This window comes from Petaurus breviceps, unplaced genomic scaffold (assembly GCF_028583685.1).
Source record: "Petaurus breviceps papuanus isolate PSGF00001 unplaced genomic scaffold, PetGlider_PUasm1.0 79, whole genome shotgun sequence".
In the NCBI taxonomy this organism is placed as follows: domain Eukaryota; kingdom Metazoa; phylum Chordata; class Mammalia; order Diprotodontia; family Petauridae; genus Petaurus; species Petaurus breviceps.
The window spans coordinates 14,255,257-14,282,705 of record NW_027186523.1 but is presented as its reverse complement, the minus strand read 5'-3'; the positions used below and the strand labels follow the sequence as shown (position 1 = coordinate 14,282,705).

The window sequence follows — 27,449 nt, the reverse complement described above, 5'->3', positions numbered from 1 at the left end:
CAGCTTTCAGGAAGCATGCTCCTAGCAGCTCTGGCCCCTGGCAGTCCTCAACAGGAGTCCTTAGCAGAAATTCTGGCTGACTCAAAAAGAAGTTCGGGCCTCCACCTCCACCTCGGCACTACCCCTACCACTGCCGCCGCTGCTGCAGCCACTGCTAGTCACTGCAGGAACTCTAGCCTGGCTTCTGCTTCCTTTTGCCCCACCCCTTCCTGCTACGTCAGCAAGTCCAATGGGGCATGGAAGATCTTTAAATCCCATAACCCTTACAATGCCTAATGTGATTTCTGTTGTTCAAATGACATGCAACAGTTTAATGTTTGGGGGGAACAAATAAATTACTTCAAGAATGGTTGAAACAGTGCACAGCTCCACCTGGCTTGCCAGAACTCCAGTCATTTTTTTCCCTTTTGTTATCTGTACAAATATGATTTACAGTGGGGGTGGGACCTCAGGGTTGCTTTCTTTTATATTTTGTCTTATTATTAGTTCTTTGGAGCATTTAAAAAAATAAGTGTTGATAGTATGAAATTCTTTTGAAAGCTACCTGTTCATATCCATTGGCCATTTATCTATTGGAGAATAGTTCTTTGTGTGTTTGTGGATTCCTTTTATGTCTTAGGTATCAGACCTTTATCAGGGAGAATTTGTTTCAAATTATTATTTCTAGTTAGTGATTTTCTTTCTAATTTTTGCTTTTAATTTGTAAATAATTTTATACTTTTCGTGTATTTTTGGTGCTAAGAGGAGGGACATATAAAGATTCCGTAAGTAGTTTTTTCAACACATACTCAACTTAATCAAGGTAATGGTCTGTTTGAAAAGGATGGGAGGTACTGAATAGGATATATAGTATAATGTTATCTTAATGGATTTAGATAGATCTAGTGATAGAGGGGCTTCAATAGTCTATGAAAACAGTTTCACAGTTTGTGAAAAAACAAAAAACAACCTTCCCCATGAGTACCTTCACAAAGCTATTTGTGATTATGATTGAAATTGTCCTAGATCTTTTTATATCTTAGTTAAAAACTCAAAGGTGTATATTTATTTAGGATAATGGTGAAATATGGTACTTCAGTCACATGCTGTTTTCCTCTAATTTTATAATATTAATAAAAAGAGATAGTTTTACTTCAGCATAGACATCATTAATTTGCAGTTTGATCTGGTCCAGATGCTCTTCTTGATTTCCCTTTCCAAAGTGTCATTTCCACTCCACGTCTCCTTGTTCAAATGTGGTCATTCCTACGTCATGGGTGTATGAAAATAGACTCCTATAGGAATATTGACAAACATTTTATTTTGCTTTTTTATGAGTGCACTTGGAATCATGTAAATTATTTGAGCCTTTGGTTATATTTATATTACGTTTCACTGCTTTTTTTTGTTTTATACCACAATATCTACCACTCTTAATTTTTTTTACTTTCATACCCTACAGAGTGTGTTGCAGATTAACTTTTATTCTAAAATTGTGTTGCCCTTGACTTCCATCTCTTTATACTTTTAGAGATCAGATATTTGCTTGTTGATAGGTTTTGGACTCTTTGGGCCTCTTTGTTGTGAAAACATTTATATTCATTCAGCTTTTGAAGGAAATGGTGGTAATTAGGGTTATATATCTTTTCCTTTTTATCCCCTTTCCTGCTTTTCAGTATGGGAGCACTTTTTGACCCTATTACTATTGAAGGCATAACTATCCTTATAGTCTTTCAGACTTGAAGCCCCCAGGTATCATCCCAGACTTCACACTATCTCCCCCCCCCCATATATATATATATATATATATATATATATATATTTGACTTTGACCTTTTGAAAGTATTATGACTGTTGCCAAGGACTGTTGATTTCACTTTTGCAACATCTTTTGATCTCTGATACAGCTACTGCTCTGGTGCAGGCTTTTATCATCCCATGCTTGGAAACAGCAGTAGCCAGCTGTTTGGTTTGCCTGCCATAAGTGTCTCCTCATTCCAGTACATCCTCCATTCACAGTGATATTTTCCTAAAGCACAAGTCTGACCATGTTACCACTATTCCCCAAGAAATTCTGGTGGATCCATATCATCTTTAGGATTAAATATAAGATCCTCTGGTGTACAAAGCCCTTCATAACCCAGGGCTCCACACCCTTTTCCTCCTGCCTTTCCAGTCTTCGTATACATTATATAGTGCCACGTGCTCTTTGATTCATTGACACTGGCCTCCTTATTAGTCCTTCAGCAAGTAACTCTAACTCTCAGCTCTAGGCATTTTCACTGGCTGTCCTCCATCCCTGGAATGCTCTCCCTGTTCACTTCATTGGCTTTTTTCTAGTCTCAGATGAAGTCTTGCCTTCTGCAGGAAACCTTATCCAGTCCTGCTTAATCTTTGTGCCTTCCCTCTGAGGCTATTCCCAATAATTTATCCCATGTATAACTTGCTCTACATAGTTTATTGCATGTTATCTTCTCCATTAGACTATGAGCTTTTTTAGGGCAAGGGGAACATACTTTTTTCTACATATCCCCTTCTCTTAACACAGTGCCTGACACATAGTAGATGATTAAAAAATGTTTATTGTCTGACCAAGTTAAAGTGAAGTTGTTGCAGTGTTTTACATTCTCTACTACTCTTTAGTTTTCTATTTTCATATATTTTTAGTCCTTGTTCCATTAGAAGATCTGACCACATATATAATGATATGACTTTCATGTTAACTTTGCTTCTTTTTAAGATGTCAGTTTCTTTTTTTTTGGGTGGGGTGATATTGTTTGGTGTTTTACATGTCCAATGTCTTCTGTTTCTATTCTGGAAAAAAAATATTCATGGAAACAAGGCTTCTGTGTAGTCTACAAACTGGAGTCTATATTTCCAATATTTTTTTTTGCCATTTTATCTTTCATACTGAAATCATCTTGTATGAAAATATGTGTTGATTTGATTTGGATTATTTTATCAAGTTCTTTATAGAATTCATCTTCATCCTCTGCATTGTATGCTGGTGTGTTAACTAATTATCTTTCTGTTTGTCCTGTTGTTTATATTCATTATGAACTCTGTAAGATGAGATGATCATGTATCCCTTGAAATGATATCCTTGTTGTCTCTGACTGAAAGGTGAATAAACACTAACAACTCCTTTGTTTTTCTCCAAGGAGAATCTGTAATTCAACCTTCCATTCACTTGCAACTTTTTTTTTGCCTTTTGGCTTCATTTATGGTGAGAACATGAATCGGATCACAGATTTAGAGTTAAAAGGGACTTTAAAGGTAATTGAATCCAATCTCCTCATTTTATAGATGAGGAAATTAAGGTACAGGGAGTTTGAGTTTCCCAGAATCTTATAGTCAACAAATGTCTGACTTTGGGTTTAAACCCAGGGCTTTCTGGTTGCAATTCCAGGTCTTTATCTACTATGTGGAGTTGCCACCTAATATTTGTGAATCATTTTTTTTATTTTTTATTTTACATCATTCATTTCCACAAGATTTTGAGTTTCAGATTTTCTCCCCATTTTCCCTTATCCACCACCCCAAAACAACGATCCCACTGAATATCCCCTCCCCCACTCTGCTCTCTCTTATATCTTCCCCCATGCACCCCTCTGACTTTCCAGTAGGGCATGGTGTATCTCTATGCCCCAGTGCCTGTATATCTTAGTTCCCAGTTGCATGTAAAATAATAATAATATATATTTTAAACATTTGATTTTAAACATTTGAATTCCAGATTCTTTCCCTACCTCCCTTGTCACCCACCCTTACTGGGAAGATAAGCAATTCAATATGGGTTGTACATGTGTAGCTGTGCAAAACATTTCCATAGTGGATATATTGTGAAAGACTGACTAAATTTCCCTCTATCCCATCCCACCCTGCCCACTTGTTCTATTCTCTACTTTGATCCTGTACCTTTTCAAAAGTGGGTACTTCCAACTTCGCCTCCCCGCCCCCCACAGCCTGCCCTCCCTTCCATCATCCCCCCTTTCATCCCCTTCCCTCCTACTCTCCTGTAGGGATACCCTATTTAGTGTGTATGTCATTCCCTCTCTAAGCCAAATTCATTGAGAATAAGGTTGACTCATTCCCTTTTGCCTTCCTGTTCTTCCCCTCCCTTGAAACAGTTTTCCCTTGCCTCTTCTATATAATTTACCCCATTCTATCTCTCCCCATCTCCTTTCATTATATTCCTCTTTCACCTCTTAATTCCACCTTTTAAGTATCATCCCTTCCTATTCCACTGGTCTTGTACCCTCTGTCTATGTATACCTGTACACATATATACACATACATATGCCCATACACCCTCCTATATAGACATATGTATTTATACATATATATTTTATTCCCTTCAACTATTCTTATATTGAGAAAAGTTTCATAAGTTATAGTTATTGTTTTTCCATGTGCAAATATAAGTAGTTCAATTTTGATAAGTTCCTTGTGATTTCTTTTCCCTGTTTACCTTCTCATGTTTCTCTTGCTTTTTGTATTTGAATGTCACATTTTCTATTCAGCTCTGGTTTTTTCATCAAGAATGCTTGAAAATCCTCTATTCCACTGAATGACCATATGTTCCCCTGAAACATGATACTCAGTTTTGCTGGGTAGGTGATTCTTGGTTTTAATCCCAGCTCCTTTGCCCTCTGGAATATCATATTCCAAGCCCTTCGATCCCTCAGTGTAGAAGCTGCCAGATTCTGTGTTATCCTGATTGTGTTTCCACAATATTCAAATTGTTTCTTCCTGGCTGCTTGTAACATTTTCTCCTTGATCTGGGAACTCTGGAATTTGGCTATAGTTTCTTTTTGGAGTTTTCTTTTTGGGATCTTTTTCAGGAGGTGATTGGTTGATTGTTTCAACCTCTATTTTTGCCCTCTGGTTCTAAAACATCAGGGCAGTTTTCCTTGAAAATTTCTTGGAGGATGACTTCTAGGTTCTTTTTTTGATCATGACTTTCAGGTAGTCCAATAATTTTTAAACTATCTCTCCTGGGTCTATTTTCCAGGTTAGTGGTTTTTCCCATGAGATATTTCACATTGCCTTCTCTTTTTCCATTTGTTTAGATCTGTTTAATAGTATCTTGATTTCTCATAAAGTTACTAGCTTCCATTTGTTCCAGTCTAATTCTGACACATGGAGCCCCGCGGAAGTCCTATTTCTACTCTGCCCCCTTTACTCTGCCCCCTTTGTGAATCATTTTTGTCAGTAATGTGTCAGTTTATTACTCATAGGATTATAGAATCATAGATCTAGAGTTGGGAGAAACCTTAGAGTTCATCTATTCCAACATCTCTTTAAAGATGAGTAAAATTGCACAAAGATCTCACATTCAGAGTATCTATAGTTAAACATTTTCAAGGTGACTTTCAAAGGGTATAATTTTTAGTGCCCTGTCTTTTGCTATTCTACCATTCTTACTGAGAATAGAGTAGGAGCTTGCACAGGGGATGAGGTACTTGAGTTCTTTTTCTTTGTTTCATGGGTTGTCATAGCCAAATAGTTCATTTTCTGATGACTAAACTACTGGTTATGAGGATCTCATTTCTTAGGCTGCTCCTTGGACTTAAGGTAGACTCACTCGGTTTCTGAAATAGTACTTGAAGACTTTCTAATATTGTAGAAGCCACTAGCACTTAACATTTATCTTGCCTAGTCTTTGAAAACTCAATGAAAGCACTGAGAGATTATCTTAGAGTCTGTCTCAAGGAGAAGATTTCAAAAGAATGAAAAAAAAAACCCATAGTTGATAGTAATGATCCTAAAGTTGGTCTTTATAAAATATTTATAGGAATAATTTAGATCAGGGCTTCTTAACCTCTTTTGTCTCATGAACCCTCTGGGCAAACTGGGAGTCTCTGGATACTTCAGAATAATGTTTTAAATTTTTAATGCATTTGCATTATAAAAAATAAAAGTTTTCAAAAGAAACTAGATTATATTGAAATGCAGTGTGTCTGAGAAACCTTAATGCAATTTTAAACTCTTAAAGCGGACAGACAGGACACCCTGTAGAATTATTAAAACATAAAAAACCAAGTTCATGAATCCTAGGGTTTAGATGCTTATGTTGTGTATGATTGTTGTGTAGATGCACAAATGAGAGGAACAGCAGGTGGCCATTCATAAACAAGTAAGTGGGGAGCATTTTTGTCTTCATGTCTGTAGTTCTTAGCCTGGCATTTAATAAATGCTTAATAATTGTTTGTTAATAGATTGACTACATCTTGACAGTCATGTAATTTACTTAAAGGCACAGAGAATGCAAAACCGGCTGTGTGTTTGTTGATCTTTTAAAAGGGATATGAATTGGTAAAGCCAATTGCAGCTTTAAAAATTTCTTCCTACTAGGAGACTCTCATGCATATGAAGATCAAAGAAGATTACTTAATAGATGTAACTACAGGTACATCTCTTTTTCAAAGACTTCCATTATTAATGTAAAATAAACAAAAGACTTCTGGCCAAGATGGCTGCCTGAGCAGAGGCAGTCAGTACCACTCCTACATACCTACTTCAGCAAAAAAAATCTAAAAATCATATCAGACTTAATGAAAATGTGTAGTAACTTCTTCTCTCCCCCAAATGCACAAAAAGTCATTTGGGAGACCAGGGCAATAAAAAGGGTTTACTAGCAAAGCCAGTTCTAGCATAAGCAAACAAGACTGTAGCCTCCCAGTATGACCAGAGATGAGTCAGAGGTATGTACCCTGTGTTGCTCTGTATCTTAAGGCAGCAAGAGTAGAGGGCTCTGCAGGAGAGGCTTGGGATAATTGGAGGGGTATAGCACTACTAGGAGTAGCAGTGATCAGCACAAGCACTGAAATGCTCAGGCCAGGACAGCCCCATGCCCAGGAGCAGCTGCAGCTCCAAGATCCTTAATACTTTGTCCTGAGATACCAAAGAGGTCTCAGAAGAGCCAGTGCTCTGAAAATTCCAAGATTCAGGGAGCTAAACCTCAGTTGGAATAGATCATCCTGTATTCCATATGACCCAAGATGAGACCAAGCAGGGCTGATTATCCTACCCCAAAGCACAGCAGGGAGTGCAACTTCATATAAAGCCCCCATTCAGAGACTAAGGCAGGTGAGATGGGTAAACCAAAGAAGACACTGACTGCTCTGAAGAATTAATGTAGAAATAGCAATACCTAAAATTCCAACCTACAAGAAGATAATACTGTAACAACTGCAAAATGAGAATCAAAACAAAAAAATGGATTTTCTATTATGACTGCATGAATACCTAAAAGAAATGAAAAAAGATAAAAAGTAAAAAGGAAAGAGTAGGAAGATGATTAAATAGCTTAGAAGAGAAACTGGTAAACATTACCTAAGTAAGAGACTTATAATGGAATAGAGGATATTCAAGCATTCCTGATGACAAAGCTATAACTGTATAGAAACTTTAAAAGGCAAATGACAAGAGTCAAGAGAAAACAAGAGAGGTAAATTTATTTGAACAGTTGGAAGGGTCTATACAATAATAGGGCTAATCATCTAATAGGGAGAGAAGGAAAACAAGTGTCTCTCTTCAGAAACTTTTTCAAAGGATATTGAGGTAAAAAGAGGAATACATTAGGATAGAAAGGGGAAATAATGGGTGAACTTGCTATTTTTCATAATAGAGGGATGCAAGAGAAGAGTGTACTAACATAGAGGAAGGGGTACAAGTTTGGGCATCCTATGAACTTTAGTCTTATCTGAGTTGTACAAAAGAAGGCTGAACACCCATACACAGTTTGGTGTAGAAATACACTAAATTAAGCTGGGAAATAATAAGAAATGCAGGAACTTAAGGGGAAGATTTACTAAAGAAAGAAAAGTCACAAGCAAAACAGACTTCCTGATCCTGGTTGGTGTATAATAAATTAACTAAATAAGTACTTACTAATTCAGGGAAGACTTTAAAAATACATGTGTGTAAAAATTTGAGCCAATACCATGAATTTCCTCCCTAATCAGATTTTCTATTTAGATTATATTTGGAACCTAGAAAAATGGAATAGTCAAAAATAATCAGACTTATTTAACTTAATGAAAATGTATTACTTTATGAATTATAGTATTAATTATATAGTATCAACAGTGTCACTTGAGTGTTCTATTTAGTTTTTATATAGTCTTTAAACTTTGAAACATATTTATTTGAAAGTTAGTTTTATTCTAGATCTTAAGTTATTTTTTCATTTTTCAAATGCTTTATTAACTTCTGATTTACATCATTCATTTCTGCCAGATTTTGAGTTACAAATTTTCTCCCCATTTTTCCCCTACACACCGCCCCGAAATAACAGTCCCCCAGGATATCCCCTCCTCCAATCTGCTCTTTCCCATATTTTCTCTCATACCCCTTTCGACTTTTCCAATAGGGCATGGTGGATCTCTATGCCCCAGTGCCTGTATATCTTATTTCCCAATTATATGTAAAATAGTATTAGTAGTAGTAGTAGTGTGTGTGTGTGTGTGTATATATATATATATATATATATATATATATTTAAACATTTGATTTTAAAACTGAATTCCAGATTCATTCCCTTTCCTCCCTTGTCAACCCCCTTACTGGGAAGATAAGCAGTTCAGTATAGGTTGTATGTGTGTGGCTAATGCAAAACCATAACATAGTAGATATATTGTAAAAGACTGACTATATTTCCCTCCCTCCTATCCCACCTCCAAATTGTTCCATTCTCTACTTTGATCCCATCCCTTTTCAAAAGTGGATGCTTCCAACTTCCCTCCCCCCCAGACTGCCTTCCCTCTCATCCCCTTTGCTCCTACTCTCCTGTAGGGTGAGATACCCTATTTAGTGTGTATTTCGTTCCCTCCCCAAGCCAAATTCAATGGGAATAAGGTTGACCCATTCCCTTTTGCCTTCCTATTCTTTCCCTCCATTGTAACCATTTTCTCTTGCCTCTTCTATATGAAATAGTTTACCCTATTCTGTCTCTCCCCATCTCCTCTCATTATATTCTTATCTCACCTCTTAATTTCACCTTTTAAGTATCATCCCTTCCTATTAAATTGGTCCTGTGTCCTTTATGTATACCTGTAAACATATATGCACACATTCACATATGTATTCATATGCCCATATACCCTCATATATAGACATATACACACACACATATATTTCTATTCCCTTCAACTATTTTCATGCTGAGAAAAGTTTCATCAGTTGTAATTATTGTTTTTCCATGTAGGAATGTTAATAGTTCAACTTTGATAAGTTCCTTATGATTTCTTTTCCCTGTTTTCCTTCTCATGCTTCTCTTGCTTCTTGTATCTGAATGTGAAATTTTCTATTCAACTCTGGTTTTTTCATCAAGAATGCTTGAAAGTCCTGTATTCCACTGAATGACCATATTTTCCCCTGAAACATGATACTCAGTTTTGCTGGGTAGGTGATTGTTGGTTTTAATCCCAGCTCCTTTGCCCTCCAGAATATCATATTCCAAGCCCTTCGATCTCTCAGTGTAGAAGCTGCCAGATCCTTGGTTATCCTGATTGTGTTTCCACAATATTCAAATTGTTTCTTCCTGGCTGCTTGTAAAATTCTCTCCTTAATCTGGGAATTCTGGAATTTGGCTATAGTTTCTTTTTGGAATTTTCTTTTTGGGATCTCTTTTAGGAGGTGATTGGTTGATTCTTTCAACCTCTGTTTTGCCTTCTGGTTCTAAAATATCAGGGCAGTTTTCTTTGAGAACTTCCTGGAGGATGATTTCTAGGTTCTTACTTTGATCATGGCTTTCAGGTAGTCCAATAATTTTAAAATTATCTCTCCTGGATCTATTTTCCAGGTCAGTGGTTTTTCCCATGAGATATTTCACATTGCCTTCTATTCTTTCATTTGTTTGGATCTGTTTAATAGCATCTTGATTTCTTATAAAGTCATTAGCTTCCATTTGCTCCAATCTAATTCTGAAGCAGTGATTCTCCTCATTGAGCTTTTGAGATTCTTTTTCCATCTGGCCCTTTTGGCTTTTTAAGGCATTCTTCTTCTCATTGCCTTTTTGAGCCTCTTTTTGCCATTTGAGTTAGTCTGTTTTTTAAGGTGTGATTTTCCTCAGTCAGGCTGTTGCCTCTCATTTCGTAATTTTCTTGCATCGTTGTCATTTCTCTTCCTAATTTTTCCTCCACTTCTCTTATCTGCTTCTTAAGGTCCTCTATGGCCTGTAACCAGCTTGTATTTTACTTTGAAGTTTTTGGTGTAGGAGTTCTGACTCCACTGTCTTCCTCCTGTTCTATGCTTTGCTCCTTTTTGTCCCCAAAATAGGAATGTAATGTTGCAATCTTCTGTCTGCTTTGTTTCCGTTGCCTGGGCATGTCGCCCCTCAGTCACTTGACCCCTGGGCTTTTTGCCACAGGATTCTGCCACCAGACAGGGGAGCTTTCGTCCCAAACGCTGGGGCTTTCTCAGCTGCTGGAGGTATTAGATGGGTGCCCTCTCTGAGGCTTCCATATGCTCTGGCAAGCTGGACACACACCCCAGGACCTCCACCGTTGACTGTAGTCCACATCCAAGCAGATTAAAGCAAGAGCGATTACTGGTCGCTTGGTCCCCCTACACTCTGCAGGCCAGAAGCTGAAGCTTCCACTTGGGGCTGGCTGGATGGCTGTGCCGGGCATCTCAGCGGCTTCTCACCTGGGGGCAAAAGCCACTGTACTCCCTCTTTATGGGTCCCAAAGTCCAGACTGCACTGACATCTCACTTTGTCCTTCACATCTGTGTGTTGATAATTCTGGAAATGGCCACAGCTGCTGCTGATCTGGAGTCCCTCCTGCTGGCAGCTGGTCAGACCTGCCCTGGGGCTAAGGCCTCAGGCTCACAGCGGGCCTGGGCTAGGCTCCCAGAGCGGTGTGTTGGCCAATTCCTGCTGGCCTGCCAGACTGCCCTCAGCAGGAGGTTAGCGTCTCTGTGTCATTTTGTGGGTTCTGCAGCTCCAAAGTTTGTTCAGAGTCTCCTTTTTTACATTGACTTGGGAAGGTGGAAGCCGGAGCCGCTTGGAGGTTGTGCTTCTACTCCGCCGTCTTGACTCCGCACCCCCCCCCCCCCAATCGATCTTAAGTTATTTAAGCCTTTTTCCTTTCCCATAAAAACACTCTATCAAACCAAAGTGGATTCAGGAGGTTTGATGTTTCGTATTTATACTAGATGGAGTGTTTTATGTGCTTTGCTTTTCTTATTTTGGGATGGAATAGAAAGAAGAATTAAAAATTAAAGATACTAAACTTTTAATTTGCTGGTTTTCTTGTATATAATGTTCAATTTTATATTAAATTATAAGAAAAGGAAAATGTTGTTTGTTTTGTAATGTTATGGGACTGAAAAAGAGTTAACTCTCAATATTTTGTCTTTAAAATATGAAGATGTATGTTCCTTTAGAAATAGAGATTAGTTTTGAAAAGAACCTATTTTTTCAACCCTTTGAATTTTAGGAACCTCATTTAAAATAGTCTTCCATTCCTTGATATTGAGGTGGAGGTAACTTTCGGTTCTTGAAGGCTTTGGCAGTAGAACAGAAATTCTGTCAGATCCTCACAACCTGTTAAGGTTTTGAATAGAGGGAATTTGATGGACTGTCATCTAATCTGCTAACCAAAGACCAGTCTTTCAGAATTTGGAGAGGTTAATAATTAGATGAATGGCCATTAGTTGATGACTATTTTTTCATACATAACAACTAATGTATAGTGTATATGGCATAGGAAAATTTGATCTGCATTAGTAGAGGGTGTCTCTACTATGCAATTTAAGTACTAAAGTAATGTTAGAAAACTTGGAAAAATAAGATTGGAGTTTTGAAAATAACATGTTGGTACTTTCCCCTTTTGTTTAGGACATGTATTCCTTTGAGAAATTTTGGACAGAAGATCTTAGTTTAATACTTGATTTGGATGATATGAAGAGATAATTCCAGTCATGAGTAAGTATAGTTCTTTTTTTTATTTTGGAGATCTCAGTAGAATCTCTATTGTAGCTTTCTTAAGTATTAAGTTGCAGTGATACAGTAGGAAATTTGTCTTGAATAGTTAGGCCATTGTATTACATTCTGGTATGATTTTCATATACTTGCAAATTGGATCTCATTTGTAATGAAAATGTATTGATGTCTTTTTTAGATCGCGACCTGTTAAAAGATGCTACTATAAACTTTATTTTTCTTCTCAAACCTTCTTAAGACTTTTAGCAAAAGATCTAACTTCTTAATTTGCTGAGAAAGAGGCTTGTTTAAAACTCCCTCTTTTTTCCCCTCCTATTCCACATCTCTTCTCTTTTGTTTTATATTGTGAAGATTCTCTTTTCCTTGTAAAACTAACTACTTGTGCCCTTGATCCCATCCCATACTATTTCATTTAAGACTTATCTACTTCGATCATTCCCATTCTCATTTTTTATCTTTGTTGTTGCCCCTTCCATGCTTATAGTTCTTTCTCCCTTTATAAAACCTTCATTCGCTCTTGCTACTTCCTTATATTGTCATATATCTCTTCTACCGTTCATAGCCAACCTCCAGAAAGCACTCTTTACTCATCACCTTCCTTTTCTCAGCTTCTAGTCAGTTCTTTTTTTTCCTGAGAGGAAAAGGTTGTGCTAATTTTTTTAAAATGCTATTTTTTTGAAACTTAAATGCCGATTCAAGGAGCATTTCCATGTATTCAACAGAACACAAAAAGAAGACTATACAGTACGAAACTTTGGATCTCCATTTCATACTGCTTGATTTTTTTCAAAATATATAATAAATTCTACACATTATTTCCAGAACTCTCCAGTTTGTGTTTCTTTTTGAACTTCCTCCTTTTTTCATGCATTTTAAAAAATGTTTCATTGGTGCCCTTTTTTTTGGTCATCAGTATTACCAGTTCACTCTCTCATTCTCAGTCCTTCAGTAGTTAAACTGAGGGGGGGAAAACCCCTTATGACAAGCATATTCAAAGATAGATTATAAGCTCCTTCAGGGCAGGGACTGTCTTTTGCCTCTCTATATCTCCCGTGCTTAGTACAGTACCTGGCACAGAGTGGGTACTTAATAAATGTTTATTGATCATTTATTAATAGCTAGCTAGTGACTATTTGGTGTATTACTGGTGCATTGGAGAATGACTGTTGTATATCTAAAATATTTTGAAATAGACATTGCATTAGATATAAATTAACATCGCTGATATTTTACCTCAGTTTTTACTGCTTTCTGCTTCTTGGCTTAGTATTTGAATGTGTCAAATTAATGATAATAATATTAACAATAGATGTTAATTGCAAATGTATATGTAGTTTGCAAAGAATTATATATATATTTTCTCATCTTATCCTTACAACAGCCTTGTGAGTTAAGTGCTATTATCATGATACCCATTTTTACAATCAAGGAAACTCAGGCTAAGAGATTAAGTGACTTGCACAGAACCACATAGCTAGTAAGTTTCTGTACCAAGTGTCCAGCAATTTTACTTTACTTATGACCATCTTCTACATTTCATTTGATGATTTCTACTAGTGAAAGCAAATTATTTCCCTTGACATGGTCTATTTTTATTGCTGAAAACTGCTGCCATCTATCATGTAAGGCAGCATAATGTTAGTGGATAGGGCGTGCTGTGCTGTTGGAGTCAGGGAGGTCTTGAATCCTGTCTCTGACACTTAATAGATATGTGACAATGGACAGGTCATTAAAACCTTTTTGAGGCACCATTGTTTCATCTCTAAAATTGGGATTAAAATAATATATGCCTAATGCCATGACATTTAAGTATTTAGAGAAAAAGCTGACTGAATTATAAGAAAATCTAGATCGTAAAACAATAATTGTAGTTGATTTAAACATGCTCTTTTAAGAACTAGGCAAACTTAATAGAGAAAATTGAGAAAGAAATTAGGGGTCAGTTCAATATTTTAAAAATAGATATGAGAGACCTTTAGTGATTTTTAAATGGGAATCTTAAGGGACTGTATTTTTTTTTCAGAATTGTATTATACCTATATAAAACCTGATGATGTTCTGAATCACAAAGAACTAAAAAAAAAACAAAAAGGGAGAACTTTAAAAGTCATAGGGATAGAGATAGAAACTAGACCTGTTGTAGATAAAGAGAACTTTCCCGGTGAGGAAACTCCCCTTACCACTGCAGGTCATTTTTCTAAATGCAGCAGAAATAATGGTGATGAAGTTCTTCAGACCAGAACTTTCACTGCAGCTTTAAGTTCTAAAAGATCTGCTTAGAGCACTGAGAAATCAAGTGATTTGCCTAGGGCTGTAGAACTAGTATGTATCAGAAGACTTCCAGAATTGAAGTCTTCCAGGATTGAAAGCCATTACTCTGTCCAAGCCATGACTACCTCTTAGAGAGTACAGTGCAATAAAAATCACAATCAGGGAAGTATGATCAAAAGACACAGAATTGGGGAATAAATAATATGCTATCTTGAAAAGAGTAGGTACCAGGATATCATAGAACAAATAGTGGTAAAAGCAACATTTGTGCCATCTAGGCAAGATTGTTTTTTTTTCTTCCCTAAAAGGCAATGAAACCATCCTTGAGAGTTAATTTAATTGGTCCAGGGAAGTAAGACTTGAACCTTTGACATACCTTCCTGATCACTTAAATAGAAAAACTTAGTGTATAATAAGTCTGTGGTTTCTCAGGTTTGATGGGCTTCCTGCTGTCATTTGAATTATTTGATAGGACAAGTCTTCAAATAGAGTAAAAGGGCCTGTGTCCAACTGAAGGAGCACTATATCTTTGCTGAATATCTTTTTGTTGCTATCAAATTAACTTCCTTTTAGTTGAATGTTATATGATCTATAAGTCTTTCATTTGATTCAAATTCTGAGCCTTACCCACCAGGTTGGCCTTAGTTAGTCTTGGCCCAGAACACAGATAACCATTTAAGACATAATCTACCAGAATTTTTGAGGTATAGCTAAAGCTTCCCGTGGAAGAAAATTTCTATCTTTGAACATTTATATTAATAGAATAAAGAAATAGAGGATCAATGAATTGAGTATTCTGTGAAATTGATTAGGAGAATGTACAGTGTGGCTTGTTTCCTTTGACCAAATATTATAAAATATTTATCTCATCAATTTCAGAATGTATCGCCCAATAAATTATTTTATTCTTTTACATAGTTTACTGTGCTAGGCTGATTAAAAAGACATACTCCTTAATATTTTAATGTACTCCTTTTTATTGAGGTGAATTCATAATACTAAATAATTTTGAAATTATAAGCTTATATGTATTCCTTGATATTTTTCATTTCTCACATGTACATGAAAGCACAGCTCATTAAGTGATGATAATTGTCTGTTTTTATAGACAGTAAATTCCCAATTCCTGCAAATGGTTATGAGATCCAGTATTTTCTACAGAGTCTGTGGACAGCTGTGTCATATCATTTTTTGGATTGAATAAAAAGAGACGTTTTGCATAAAGAGAATTTGATCTTGTGAATATATGTGATAAACGATATTGTGTAGCTATCTTCTTATTTCCCAGAAGTATGAAATTGCTATTAAAATATACCACCATCCTCCTTCCAAAAGCACCCTAAGACTTCGATCTTTTTTGCTCTTCAGAAATTATTTTTTAAAAAAATTGGTGTTTTGCTTTCAGGGGAAAGGGGAAATATTATTTCCTTTGTCACTTTCTTTTTCTTTCCTATCTTCCCTGAAGTATGAAGTTTTATAGGAGTGTGAAGGAGTACAAATTTAGGTCTGGAAGGGAGCTTAAATGATCTATTCCAGTCTCTCCTTTTTTCCAATGAATAAATTGAGGCCCAGAGATAGTAAACAGTTTGCCCAAAGTTATAGAAGTAAAGTCATCAAGTAAAAAGAGCCAGGATTCACATCCAAGGTCTCTCTGTTCAAGCTTTGGTCAGGAAATAGTTTATTCTTCTCACTTTAGATCCCAAACCATAAATTTATTGACTTTTTATTTTAAAAATTTATTTAAAAACATGAATTTTGTTAAAAATTTTTATAATTGTTCTCATGAAATTAAGACTAAAATAAAATATGAAATTTAGTGTAGATAACTCTTTATAGATGTTTGCAGAAGGTGTCTATATATAGTGTCTACAACTTGGGAACCAATAATTCTGTTGTATTCTGCACAGTAGACTGCATCTGAGGTTTTGTGTTTAGGGTACCAGATTTTTAGAAACACCACCAGAAACATTGCTAAGCTGGAGGATATCTGGAGAAGGGCATCCAAGATGGTGAAAGTCTTTTTTAAGTTCATGCTATATAAGGTCAAATTGAAGGAACTGGGGAAGTTCAGATTAGAAAAGAGAAAGTAAGTTGGAGGGGTGATAAGTATCTTTAAGTATCTAAAAGGATGTTATGCACTAGGTAAGTTAGACAACTTCTTAAAGATTCCAGAGGGCTGAAGTAGAAGCAAATTAATCTTTGTCAGGAAAAACTAACAATTAGAGCTATCCCAAAGTGGGCTGCTAGGTGGCGCAGTGGATAGAGTACATGACCCAGAGTCAGGAAGACTCATCATCGTCCTAAATTCAGATCTGTCCTCAGGGTCTTACTACCGTGTTTCCCCGATAATAAGACCTATCCCGAAAATAAGCCCTCCCCTTACTGTGTAAGATTCCTCTAAAATAAACCCTCCCCCGAAAATAAGCCCTATTGAGATTGCTGCTGTAGTGAAGGTGATCCCTGCGCTACATGCTACATTACGGTACCCTCTGTATGCACCGTCCCCCCCCCCCCACGAAACGCACACCGCGCTCCGAGCTGCATCCAATCAGAGCTGCAGCAGTGAGCGCGTCATCCTGTTCTTCCCCAGTGATTTGCTTATTGAATTTTTTTGTTCACATTTACCTGTTTATTAAAATTGCTGTCAATGTTCATTAAAATAAGCCCTCCCCTGAAAATAAGCCCTCTGGTGTTTTTCTGTCCAAAAAAATTAATAAGACAGTGTCTTATTTTTGGGGAAACACGGGTAGCTGTGTGATCCTGGGCAAATCATTTAACCCTGTTTGCCTGATTTTCCTCATCTGTAAAATGAGCTGAAGAAGGAAATAGCAAACTATTCCAATATCTTTGCCAAGAGAACCCCAAATTTGGTCATGTGGAGTCGGACATGACTGGAAAACAACTGAACAAAATTCCAAAGTGGCATGAATTATCTTGGAAGATGTGTGTTATCTTACACCAAAGGTCATTGAGGAAAAGCTGATGACCACTTACTGGATATGTTACAACATATCCATAGGTAACTACAGCAATAAGGAAGGGGAGATCTTGGAACACACTTTTCCAAAAAGCAAAAGATAAAGTAAAGGTTTACAACCAAGAATATCTTACCCTTATAGAAGAAGTACAAAGCCAGTAGGAGACACAGCAGATAGAATACTGGACCTGAAGATGGGAAAGCCTGAGTCCAAATCTGGCATCATACATTTACTGGCTATGTGATCCTAAGCAAATCATTGAACCTGTTTGCTTCAGTTTCCTTATTTGTAAAATTGGGATAATAAGAGTACCTATCTCCCAAAGTTGTTTGTGAGTTTCAAATATGATAATTTGTGAAGTTCTTTGCAAGCCTTAAAGTGTGTTCCACTCCTATAGAGCTGACATTGAAAGATTTATTTTTCTTGGAGCCTGCAAGGAGCTATGAACTAGGTAGCATTTATCTCATGCTGAAGAAAGAATTTGTGTCGGCCTTTAGAGTGTGACTCTCTCGCCACAGCTAGCTTTGGACTGGCCCTTTGACAATTGACTTCTATTTGATACTGTATCTTTGTATCCTTTTCAGCTGCTACTGCTAATAACACAGTTGCTCAAGGTACTGAAACTTAATGACCAAAACTTGATTTGATAATCAAAGTATTATACTTCTAAAAAAGGAATGTCTAAAATACTTGAAATTCTGAGAGCTTTATTGATAACACAGAAATTCAACAGATTCAAACCTAGCAAAGTTTTATCATTTATGACTTTATGAGTTAATTTTCTTACTCGTACATAAGAGATATTTAAATTACTTTGTCTAATTATTACATGAACAAAAGCAGTGTGCTTCTCTGATTTTTATTAGTGGCCAAAAAATTATAATGAAAAACAAGACGGTTTAGATCCAAGTAATTATTTTCTTTTTAAAGTTGATCAGTGTTTTCATTGGTTTCTCCACCCCCTCCCCCCATTTTAGTATTGTACTTCTCTCTTACCTCCACTGAATCGATAAATAAAAGTAGGAGCCAGTCTTTTTTGGGAAACAATAACAAAAGAAATAAGCCATTAGCTAATTTGATTTGTGAAAAGAAAGTAAATATTACCAATATTAAAAATGAAATAGGTGAATTCATACCCAGTGAAGAAGAAATAAAAAGCAGTCATTAAGAACTCTTCTCCTCAACTATATTCCAATAAAACTGACATTCTAAATGAAATAAATGAATATTTACAAAAATACAAATTTCCCAGATTAACAGAACAGGAAGTGGAGTCCTAGATGTGTCTTAGAATCTTAGAAAAGTATCTTAGAAAAAGTAATTGAATAAGCTATAAATAAACTCCCAGATTTAAAAAAAATTGTTTTTAAAAGCCAGGACAGTGATTTAAAAATGAATTCTAGCAAACATTTAAAGAACAAATCATTGTAATACTACATAAATATTGAAAAAATAGGTTTAAAAAACCCTACTAAATTCCTTCTATGAAACACTTAAAATCCTGTGTGTATATGTATATGTGTGTGTGTGTGTGTGTGTGTGTGTGTGTGTGTGTGTGTAAAGGTACCTTATTCTCCTGTTTCTATTAATTTTGTTCTCTATCAGTTTTCCTATTTCTCTGATCATTTGGGGGCATAAGTCTAGCAGTGGTATAATTGACTGCATATTAGGGAATAATTTCTACCCCCGCCTTTTTAATTTTAGTTAAATTGTAATAGATTCTGCTCCAATCCCATATTTTAACTCTTTGTATTTTTCTGTTTCAAGTGTGTCTTGTAAACAACATGTTGGATTCTGATTTCTAATTACATTTTGCTAACCTTTTCCATTTTATGAGTAAGTTCATCTCATTCACATCCAGAGTTGTCATTACCAACTCTATTTCCCACCATCCTATTGTTTTATACTTATCTCTCTTTTTTCCTTGCCCTCAGTTTTGCTTCTTATTCCTTCCCTACTATGCCTTTCCTCTCATTCCCCATTTTTCCTTAACCCTCTTCCTTTCTTTTTCCATGTCCTATATCTGTTTTCATGTGTTTCTTATATCCTTTAACCATTTCATATGAAGGTGGGGTTCAAGCATCATCTGCTCCACTACATTTCCATCTTCTTGTGTAAAGTCTTCTTTGTGCACTCTGTATTATGAGATAATTTCTCCCATTCTTTCTCTCTTTTCCTCCCCTCTCCTAGTGCCTTCCTAATACTCTCTCATCCAAACAGTGTAATCACACCTCTGAAGATGATTAAGTTCTGTGTTGCTTCATGTATCATCCCATTTAAGAAAGTGAACAATTTAACCTTGTTTAGTCCTTGATGATTTCTCACTCATGTTTACCTTTTTTATGTCTCTTTTGACTCCTTTGATGATGTCATTTTTTCTACGTAGCTCTGGTGTTTTCATCAGGAACGCTTGGAAGTCCTCTAGTTTGCTAACGGCCTGTTTAGCATCACAGTTCACATCAGTTTTTTTGGATAGGTTATTCTCGGTTGCAAGCCTAGAGCTTTTGCTCTTTGCAGTAGCACATTCTAAACTCTCTGCTACTTGTTATTGGTGGCATTTATCTAATCTTGATTATGACTTCTCAGTACTTGAATTCTTTATTTCTGACTGCTAACAATATTTTTCCTTGACCTGGGAGCCGAATTTTGGTTTTCAAGTCATTCTCTTGTTTTTATGTCTTGTGTTCCCTTGTTCCTTTTGAATTTTCTTTTTCTTTTTTTTTAAGGAATTGGCCAGTAGATTCTTTTTTTTTTCTTTGCCTCTGGTTCTAAAATATCTGGATGGTTTTCTTTTATAACTTTTTGAAATATGATGTCTATACCCCTTCTCTTTTGTTCGTGGCTTTCAGGTATTGCAGTGATTCTTAAATTATCTGTCATAGATTTATCTTACAGGTCATTTGTTCTTCCAGTGAGAGATTTCCACATTTCTTTTTTTTCATCTTTTGACATTAGTTTGATATTTCTTGATATCTCATGGAGTCAATAACTTTCATTTGTCTGATTCTAATTTTCAAAGAGTTGTTTTTTCAGTAGTTAATTTACATAATTCTTCTGTATCTTTTCCCCAAAGTTTATCTTTCTTCCTTATCTCTTTTGTTTTCCCATTCTTTCATCTACTGCTCATTTGGTTTTTAAAATCATTTCTAGCTCATATTTAAACTTATTTTATCTCTTCCAGGAATTCTTGTTGGACTTCTGTTCATATTGCATTTTTCTTTGAGACTGCTTATAGATTTTTCAAGTCATTCACTTTTTCTGTTTTTTTTTTGTCTTAATTTCCCTGTTGCCATAGTAACTTTTTATGGTCAGGTTCTTTTTTTGTTTGCTCATTTTTTCATCCTGCTTTTTGACTTTGGATTTTATGTTAGTTCTGAGGCTTTGCATACTTCTCATTGTGTCTGTGTGTGTATATGATTTTTGGCGTGAACTTCTGTCCCCTTGCATCCTTCTGTTGCTTTCAAAGCTCTGATTACGATCCTATAAGGTTTTTGCCCACAAGATGATGTGATCTAGGGGCATCGGTGGGATATCTTTTCTCTTCCCTTCTGGTCTGAGTTCTGTAAGTTCCTTACCCAGGTTTGGGTGTGTTGGTTTATTTTTGGTTAGGAATTTCAGTTGACTGCTTTTGGACTTGTCTACTGTTTACCTGTTGGTAGTCTCTATAGTTTCATTTATGACTGAACTGCCAGCTTCTTTTGGTTTGGGATGTGCTCTGTTCCAGGGATCAGAACTACCTAATTATCTTTTCCCTCCTAGAACCATGTTTAGTAGAGCCTAACTAGAGCCTAAGCTTGAGATCACCTCTCTCTGACCTGGAACTGGGTAATGGGTGGTATATTTTCCAGGTCACACCCATTTCTACATCTTGTTCAACCAGCTTCTGAGATCTCTTTATGCCCTGGGCTTCCAATTTGGTATCATTTCTAGGTTTTAGCCCTGTTCCTGAGAGCTGGAATGCTCCCCGCCCATCTCATACTCTCTTGTCTAGATTCCCTCCCCAATGTCTACAGACCTTTCTGTTTCTCTCCCTCAATGACACTAGCCTGGAATAATGACTCTATAAATTCTTTTTGGCTTTTCCAGTCAAAGTTCAATCTATTTCATTCCCTAGATATTTGTTGAGGAGATGTGGGGGACTGTCTAGCCAGGGGTGGGGAACCTGTATCCCTGAGGCCCCATTTGGCCCTCTAGGTCCTCAAATTCAGCTCTTTGACTATATTCAAATTTCACAGAACAAATCCACTTAATAAAAGGATTTGTTCTGTAAAGCTTGGACTCAGTCAAAAGGCTGTACCCAAGGACCTAAAAGACCACATGTTGCCTCGAGACCATAGGTTCCCCACCCCTGATCTAGACACTGACCTTTTTGCTTTGTAATATTGTGGGATGATGGTGAGATTGAACAGGGGAGCCCTTGTTCAATATGATGAATTTCCCTATCAGCATCTGAAAGGAAGATGTCCAATGGAGTTAGCATAAACTCTGAAACCTTCAGGATATTAAATATTTAAGTACAATATAATTTTCTATTTTCTTTTTCTGAAATATGAACTAGTCACAACTAATTTCCTGTTCTTAAATCAGAATGCTTTGGACAAGGTTAGTTCTCATAACATGACACTACTTATTCTTTGGCCTGATAAATGTTCTTTAGCTAAAAATGGAACAAATGAATACATTGAGATTCTAATTCTCATTAAGTTTTAAAGATTTATGGGACATATGAGATTTTAAAATGAAAAGTTAGTTCTAACCATAGTATGCTCCTAAGTTTTATAACTACAAAGCATTGACTTTAATTAAATGCCAAAAAATTAATTTAAACTCTTAGTCAAAATAGGAAATGTAAAAATCAATTTATCTGCCTTTGAATTTTACTTAAATGATGATTATACCACAGCTCCTTATGGGTCATTGTTCTTTAAAATTTTTTTGAAAGACTCTTAAGTAAAATAATTAAAAATGGAAATATCTTAATTATAGATTAAAAAAATAGATTTCAGCTTATATCTTTTATTTGGATGAATATCCTTTGTATCTGCTGGACCCTATATTCCCCATGGAGTTATCTAGGTGGTTCAGTGGATAGAAAGTAGGACTTAAAGTCAGGAACACCTGAGTTTAAATCTTACCTCATATACTTTCTTAGCTCTGTGAACCTGATTAGCTGCTCACTTAGCCTCTCACAATATCAGTTTCTTCAACCAAAAATATGGATAATAATAGTAAATACCTCGCAAGGTTGTGGGGATCAAGTGAATTAACATGTAATTTGCTTTGTAGACCATAAACTACTATATAAATATTCTTTACTACTATTATTACTGGTATTACTAGTATTGTCATTATTATTATTCTCCCCCCTAGTATCATGTTTGGAAGATAGCTTCCGTTAACTATAAAATAAAATATACTACACTTCATCTCCTTTATTCTCCAAAAGATAAAAATTGCTATACTCAAGAATGCCCTGACAGTACTAAGGTTTTTTTGGAGAACTGAATTAAGTTTTGAAGTATGTACAATTATGTATAAGTATAACCTTATATGAAAATAAAATTGTAAGTTCAGTTTTCCATATATACAGCAAGTAAATTTTCCTTAATAGGTTTGCTAAAGATTTTTTTTTCTTTCTGTACCAATGTTGTCTTTTGTGGAAAAAAAAGTAGTATTCTAATTGTTTTCTTCTTACCCACTTTCATTATTTATTTATTTTTAGATTGAATATTTTTTTATTTTAATTTTTTTTATTTTTCAAATGCTTTATTAACTTCTAATTTACATCATTCATTTCTGCCAGATTTTGAGTTACAAATTTTCTCCCCGTTTTTCCCCTACCCACCGCCCCAAAATAGCAGTCCCACAGGATATCCCCTCCTCCAATCTGCTCTCTCCCATATTTTCTCCCATACCACTTTTGACTTTTCCAGTGGATCTCTATGCCCCAGGGCCTGTATATCTTATTTCCCAATTACATGTAAAATCATATTAATAATAGTATATATATATTTATTTATATGTATATATTTGAATATTTGATTTTAAAACTTTGAATTCCAGATTTATTCCCTTCCTTCCTTGTCACCCACCTTACTGGGAAGATAAGCAGTTCAGTATAGGTTGTACATGTGTGGCTAATACAAAACAATAACATAGTAGAATATTGTAAAAGACTGACTATATTTCCCTCCCTCCTATCCCACCTCCCATTTGTTCTATTCTCTACTTTGATCCCATCCCTTTTCAAAAGTGGGTGCTTCCAATTTCCTTCCCCCCGAGCCTGCCCTCCCTTCCATCATCCTTCCTCTCATCTCCTTCCCCCCCCTACTCTCCTGGAGGGTGAGATACCCTATTTAGTGTGTATTTCATTCCCTCCTCAAGCCAAATTCAATGGGAATAAGGTTGACCCATTCCCTTTTGCCTTCCTATTCTTCTCCTCCATTATAACCATTTTCCCTTGCCTCTTCTATATGAGATAGTTTACCCCATTCTGTCTTTTTCCATCTCCTCTCGTTATATTCCTGTCTCACCTCTTAATTTTACCTTTTAAGTATTATCCCTTCCTGTTAAATTGGTCCTGTGCCCTCTATCTATGTATACCTGTAAACATAAATACACACATTCACATATGTATTCATATGCCCATATACCCTCATATATAGACATATATATTTCTATTCCCTTCAACTACTGAGAAAAGTTTCATCAGTTACAATTATTGTTTTTCCATGTAGGAATGTTAATAGTTCAACTTTGATAAGTTCCTTATGATTTCTTTCCCCTGTTTACCTTCTCATGCTTCTCTTGCTTCTTGTATCTGAATGTGAAATTTTCTATTCAACTCTGGTTTTTTTAATCAAGAATGCTAGAAAGTCCTCTATTCCACTGAATGGCCATATTTTCTCCTGAAACATGATACTCAGTTTTGCTGGGTAGGTGACTCTTGGTTTTAATCCCAGCTCCTTTGCCCTCCGGAATATCATATTCTAAGCCCTTCGATCCCTCAGTGTAGAAGCTGCCAGATCCTGGGTTATCCTGATTGTGTTTCCACAATATTCAAATTGTTTCTTCCTGGCTGCTTGTAAAATTCTCTCCTTAATCTGGGAATTCCGGAACCTGGCTATAATATTCCTAGGAGTTTGATTTTTGGGATCTTTTTCAGGAGATGATTGGTTGATTCTTTCAACCTCTATTTTGCCCTCTGCTTCTAAAACATCAGGGCAGTTTTCTTTGAGAACTTCTTGGAGGATGATTTCTAGTTTTTTACTTTGATCATGGCTTTCAGGTAGTCCAATAATTTTAAAATTATCTCTCCTGGATCTATTTTCCAGGTCAGTGGTTTTTCCCTTGAGATATTTCACATTGCCTTCTATTCTTTCATTTGTTTGGATCTGTTTAATAGCATCTTGATTTCTCATAAAGTCATTAGCTTCCATTTGCTCCAATCTAATTCTGAAGCAATGATTCTACCTCATTGAGCTTTTGAGATTCTTTTTCCATCTGGTACTTTTGGCTTTTTAAGGCATTCTTCTCCTTATTGCCTTTTGAGCCTCTTTTGCCATTTGAGTTAGTCTGTTTTTTAAGGTGTGATTTTCCTCAGTCAGGCTGTTGACTCTCATTTCATAATTTTCTTGCATCATTCTCATTTCTCTTCCCAATTTTTCCTCCACTTCTCTTATCTGCCTCTTAAGGTCCTCTATGGCCTATAATCAGCTCATATTTTCCTTTGAAGCTTTTGCAGGAGTTCTGACTTCACTGTCTTTCTCCTGTTCTATGCTTTGCTCCTTTTTGTCCCCAAAATAGGAGTGTAATGTTGGAATCTTCTGTTTGCTTTGTTTCCTTTGCCTGGGCATATCGCCCCTCAGTCAGTTGACCCCTGGGATTTTTGCCACAGGATTCTGCCACCAGACAGGGGAGCTTTCATCCCAAATGCTGGGGTTTTCTCAGCTGCTGGTGGTATTAGATGGGTGCCCTCTCTGAGGTCTCTACATGCTCTGGCAAGCTGGACACACACCCCAGGACCTCCACCCTAGACTGCAATCCAGATCTAAGAAGGTTTAAGCAAGAGCAATTACCCGTCAGACTGGTGCTTGGTCCCCCTACACTCTGCAAGCCAGGAGCTGAAGCTGCCATGTGGCACTGGCTGCCTGTGCCAGCTTCTCGTCTCCGGGGACCAAAGCCACGCACTCCCACTTCCTGGGTCCCAAAGTCCAGACTGTACTGACCTCTCACTTTGTCCTTCACATCTATGTGTTGATAAATCTGGAAAGGCCACAGCTGCTGCTGATCTGGAGGTCCCTCTGGCTGGCGGCCGGTCAGGCCCGCCCTGGGGCTAAAGCCTTGGTGTGGGGCTGGGCTCGGCTCCAGAGTACTGTGCTGGCCGATTCCTGCCGGCCTGCAGGGCTGTCCTCAGTGGGAGGTTAGCTTCTCTGTGTCATTTTGTGGGTTCTGTAGCTCCAAAGTTTATTCAGAGTCCCCTTTTCATATGGATTGGGGACGGTGGAAACCGGAGCAGTGGGGAGGTCCTGCTTCTACTCTGCCATCTTGACTCCGCCCCCCCTCCTTACCCACTTTCACAAGTTTGACAGAACTAGAAGCACATTCATGGAAGTAAACTGTTTTCTGTCCTCTTGTCTGACTCTTAAGGCTGGTCTGATCCATTTACTTTTTAAAAAATAATCTATTGAGAGCCTTTTATGTGGTTAGAATTTTGTTAGGTTCTACAATGAATAAATTATTATAAAAGCAATGGTTTTTTTCTTCAAGTTTACAGTTCAGTAAAGGAAGTAACTACATAAGTAATGATAGTACAACGTAGTGCATAATAAATGCCATATGAGCAATATAAAATGCTGTGAATAGAGAGAAATTACTTCTGACTGGGAAATGATAAGGGAAAGTTTCATAGTTCCAAATAGGAAGAATTAGGGTTGAAAGTGAGACTTATCTCTGCTTTGTAGTAGTTCTTGTCATGAAGACCTTAAAGATGCTAGAAAAAGGAATAAAATCAGTATTACTCCCCTTCATGCATTTATATGCATCCTCTCTGTAGAGCAGTTGATAATAACCACCAGAATCTTGATTGGATGATGAATATAGATTAAATGAATTAGGGTGCAAGGACTATCACAGTACCCCTATTCCAACCACTCAGTGGGGAATATGAGTTTAAGTTCTAGAAAAGGTGACCAGGGAATCTTCAGGAGGAAACCAGGTCTTCAGTGGAAGAAAATAGAGGAACCACAAAAGGAAAAAGTTTAAAATTAAAGGTTGTTGTTTTTTTAATCTATGGAACATGCTTTCCAGAGAGTATAGTGGACAGGATGGGTAACTTTAGTGTGAATTGTCAGTGGGGTTGGGTTGAAGGACATGAGCAAAAGAGAATAGTCAATGGGTTGTAGAAAATGGGGTTTAAACAAAGGCAACTGGGGGTTTAGAATGACCAGAAGTAGAAGCAATTGACAGTGAGAAAGACTTGAATTGAAAAGGGGAGTTATAAGATGATAGCTATCAGGAAAGCTATGATGTAGTGAGGGTTTTGTATGATTTTTTTTCCCTAGGGTTAGGGGAGACTTGGGAGGTTTATAGGTATCTGGAAAACATCCATGAGAAACTGAGAGAGAATAAAAGAGGGGACATAGGGAGGGCAGGGAAAATGGGAAAGGTTGGTATCAAGGGTGGTATATACAAAGGGATTGGTTTAGACACAGAGACAGGTCTCCTTTTCATCAGAGACTGTAGTAAAGGAAGAGATGCTCAAGGATGATGTTAGGGAGTTGTAAGATGAGGGAGGAAGAAGAGGGAAATTGAAGCAAATGGCCTCAATTTTCTCAATGGGGAGACAGTGAAGTGGCTTTATTCTGCTAAATGTTGTATAGGAGGGAGACCAGCTATGGAGATAGAAGACATGGATTCAATTCCTCACTCAGATACTGCTAAGCATCTGATTATGTGAAAGTTCACTTAACTATCTCCATCTCGGTTTCCTCCTCTGTAAAATATGTTTAGACTACAGTACTATTATTCCTTTATCATACTCCCTGGGAGTCTAAGATCAAAAGGTTGTCAGTGTAGATTTGCTCAAAAATATCTCCCCACCCATTTTTTTTTTCTGATTATAGATTGTTAGTTATATTAATACATTTTCTTTCAACATGTAAATACCATCTGGGAAGATTAAGCTTTTTTTTTTTTCTACTTTAGTATAAATTACTCCAATCAGATATTATGGCTATGAGGGCTGCTGCATTCAGTTAGCAATATGC

General features: G+C 36.6%; 1 protein-coding gene across 4 annotated transcripts in view; it reads left to right on the top strand.

The window, feature by feature from the left end:
• Positions 1-27,449, top strand: part of LOC138175833 (USP6 N-terminal-like protein) — a 201,909-nt gene that overhangs the window by 16,655 nt on the left and 157,805 nt on the right. For all 4 annotated transcript variants that reach the window (XM_069106384.1, XM_069106381.1, XM_069106382.1 and 1 more), the window contains exon 2: positions 11,828-11,914. In XM_069106384.1, the coding sequence (XP_068962485.1) occupies positions 11,911-11,914 (4 nt within the window). In that variant the 5' untranslated portion in view covers positions 11,828-11,910. The remainder of the gene's footprint in view (positions 1-11,827; positions 11,915-27,449) is intronic.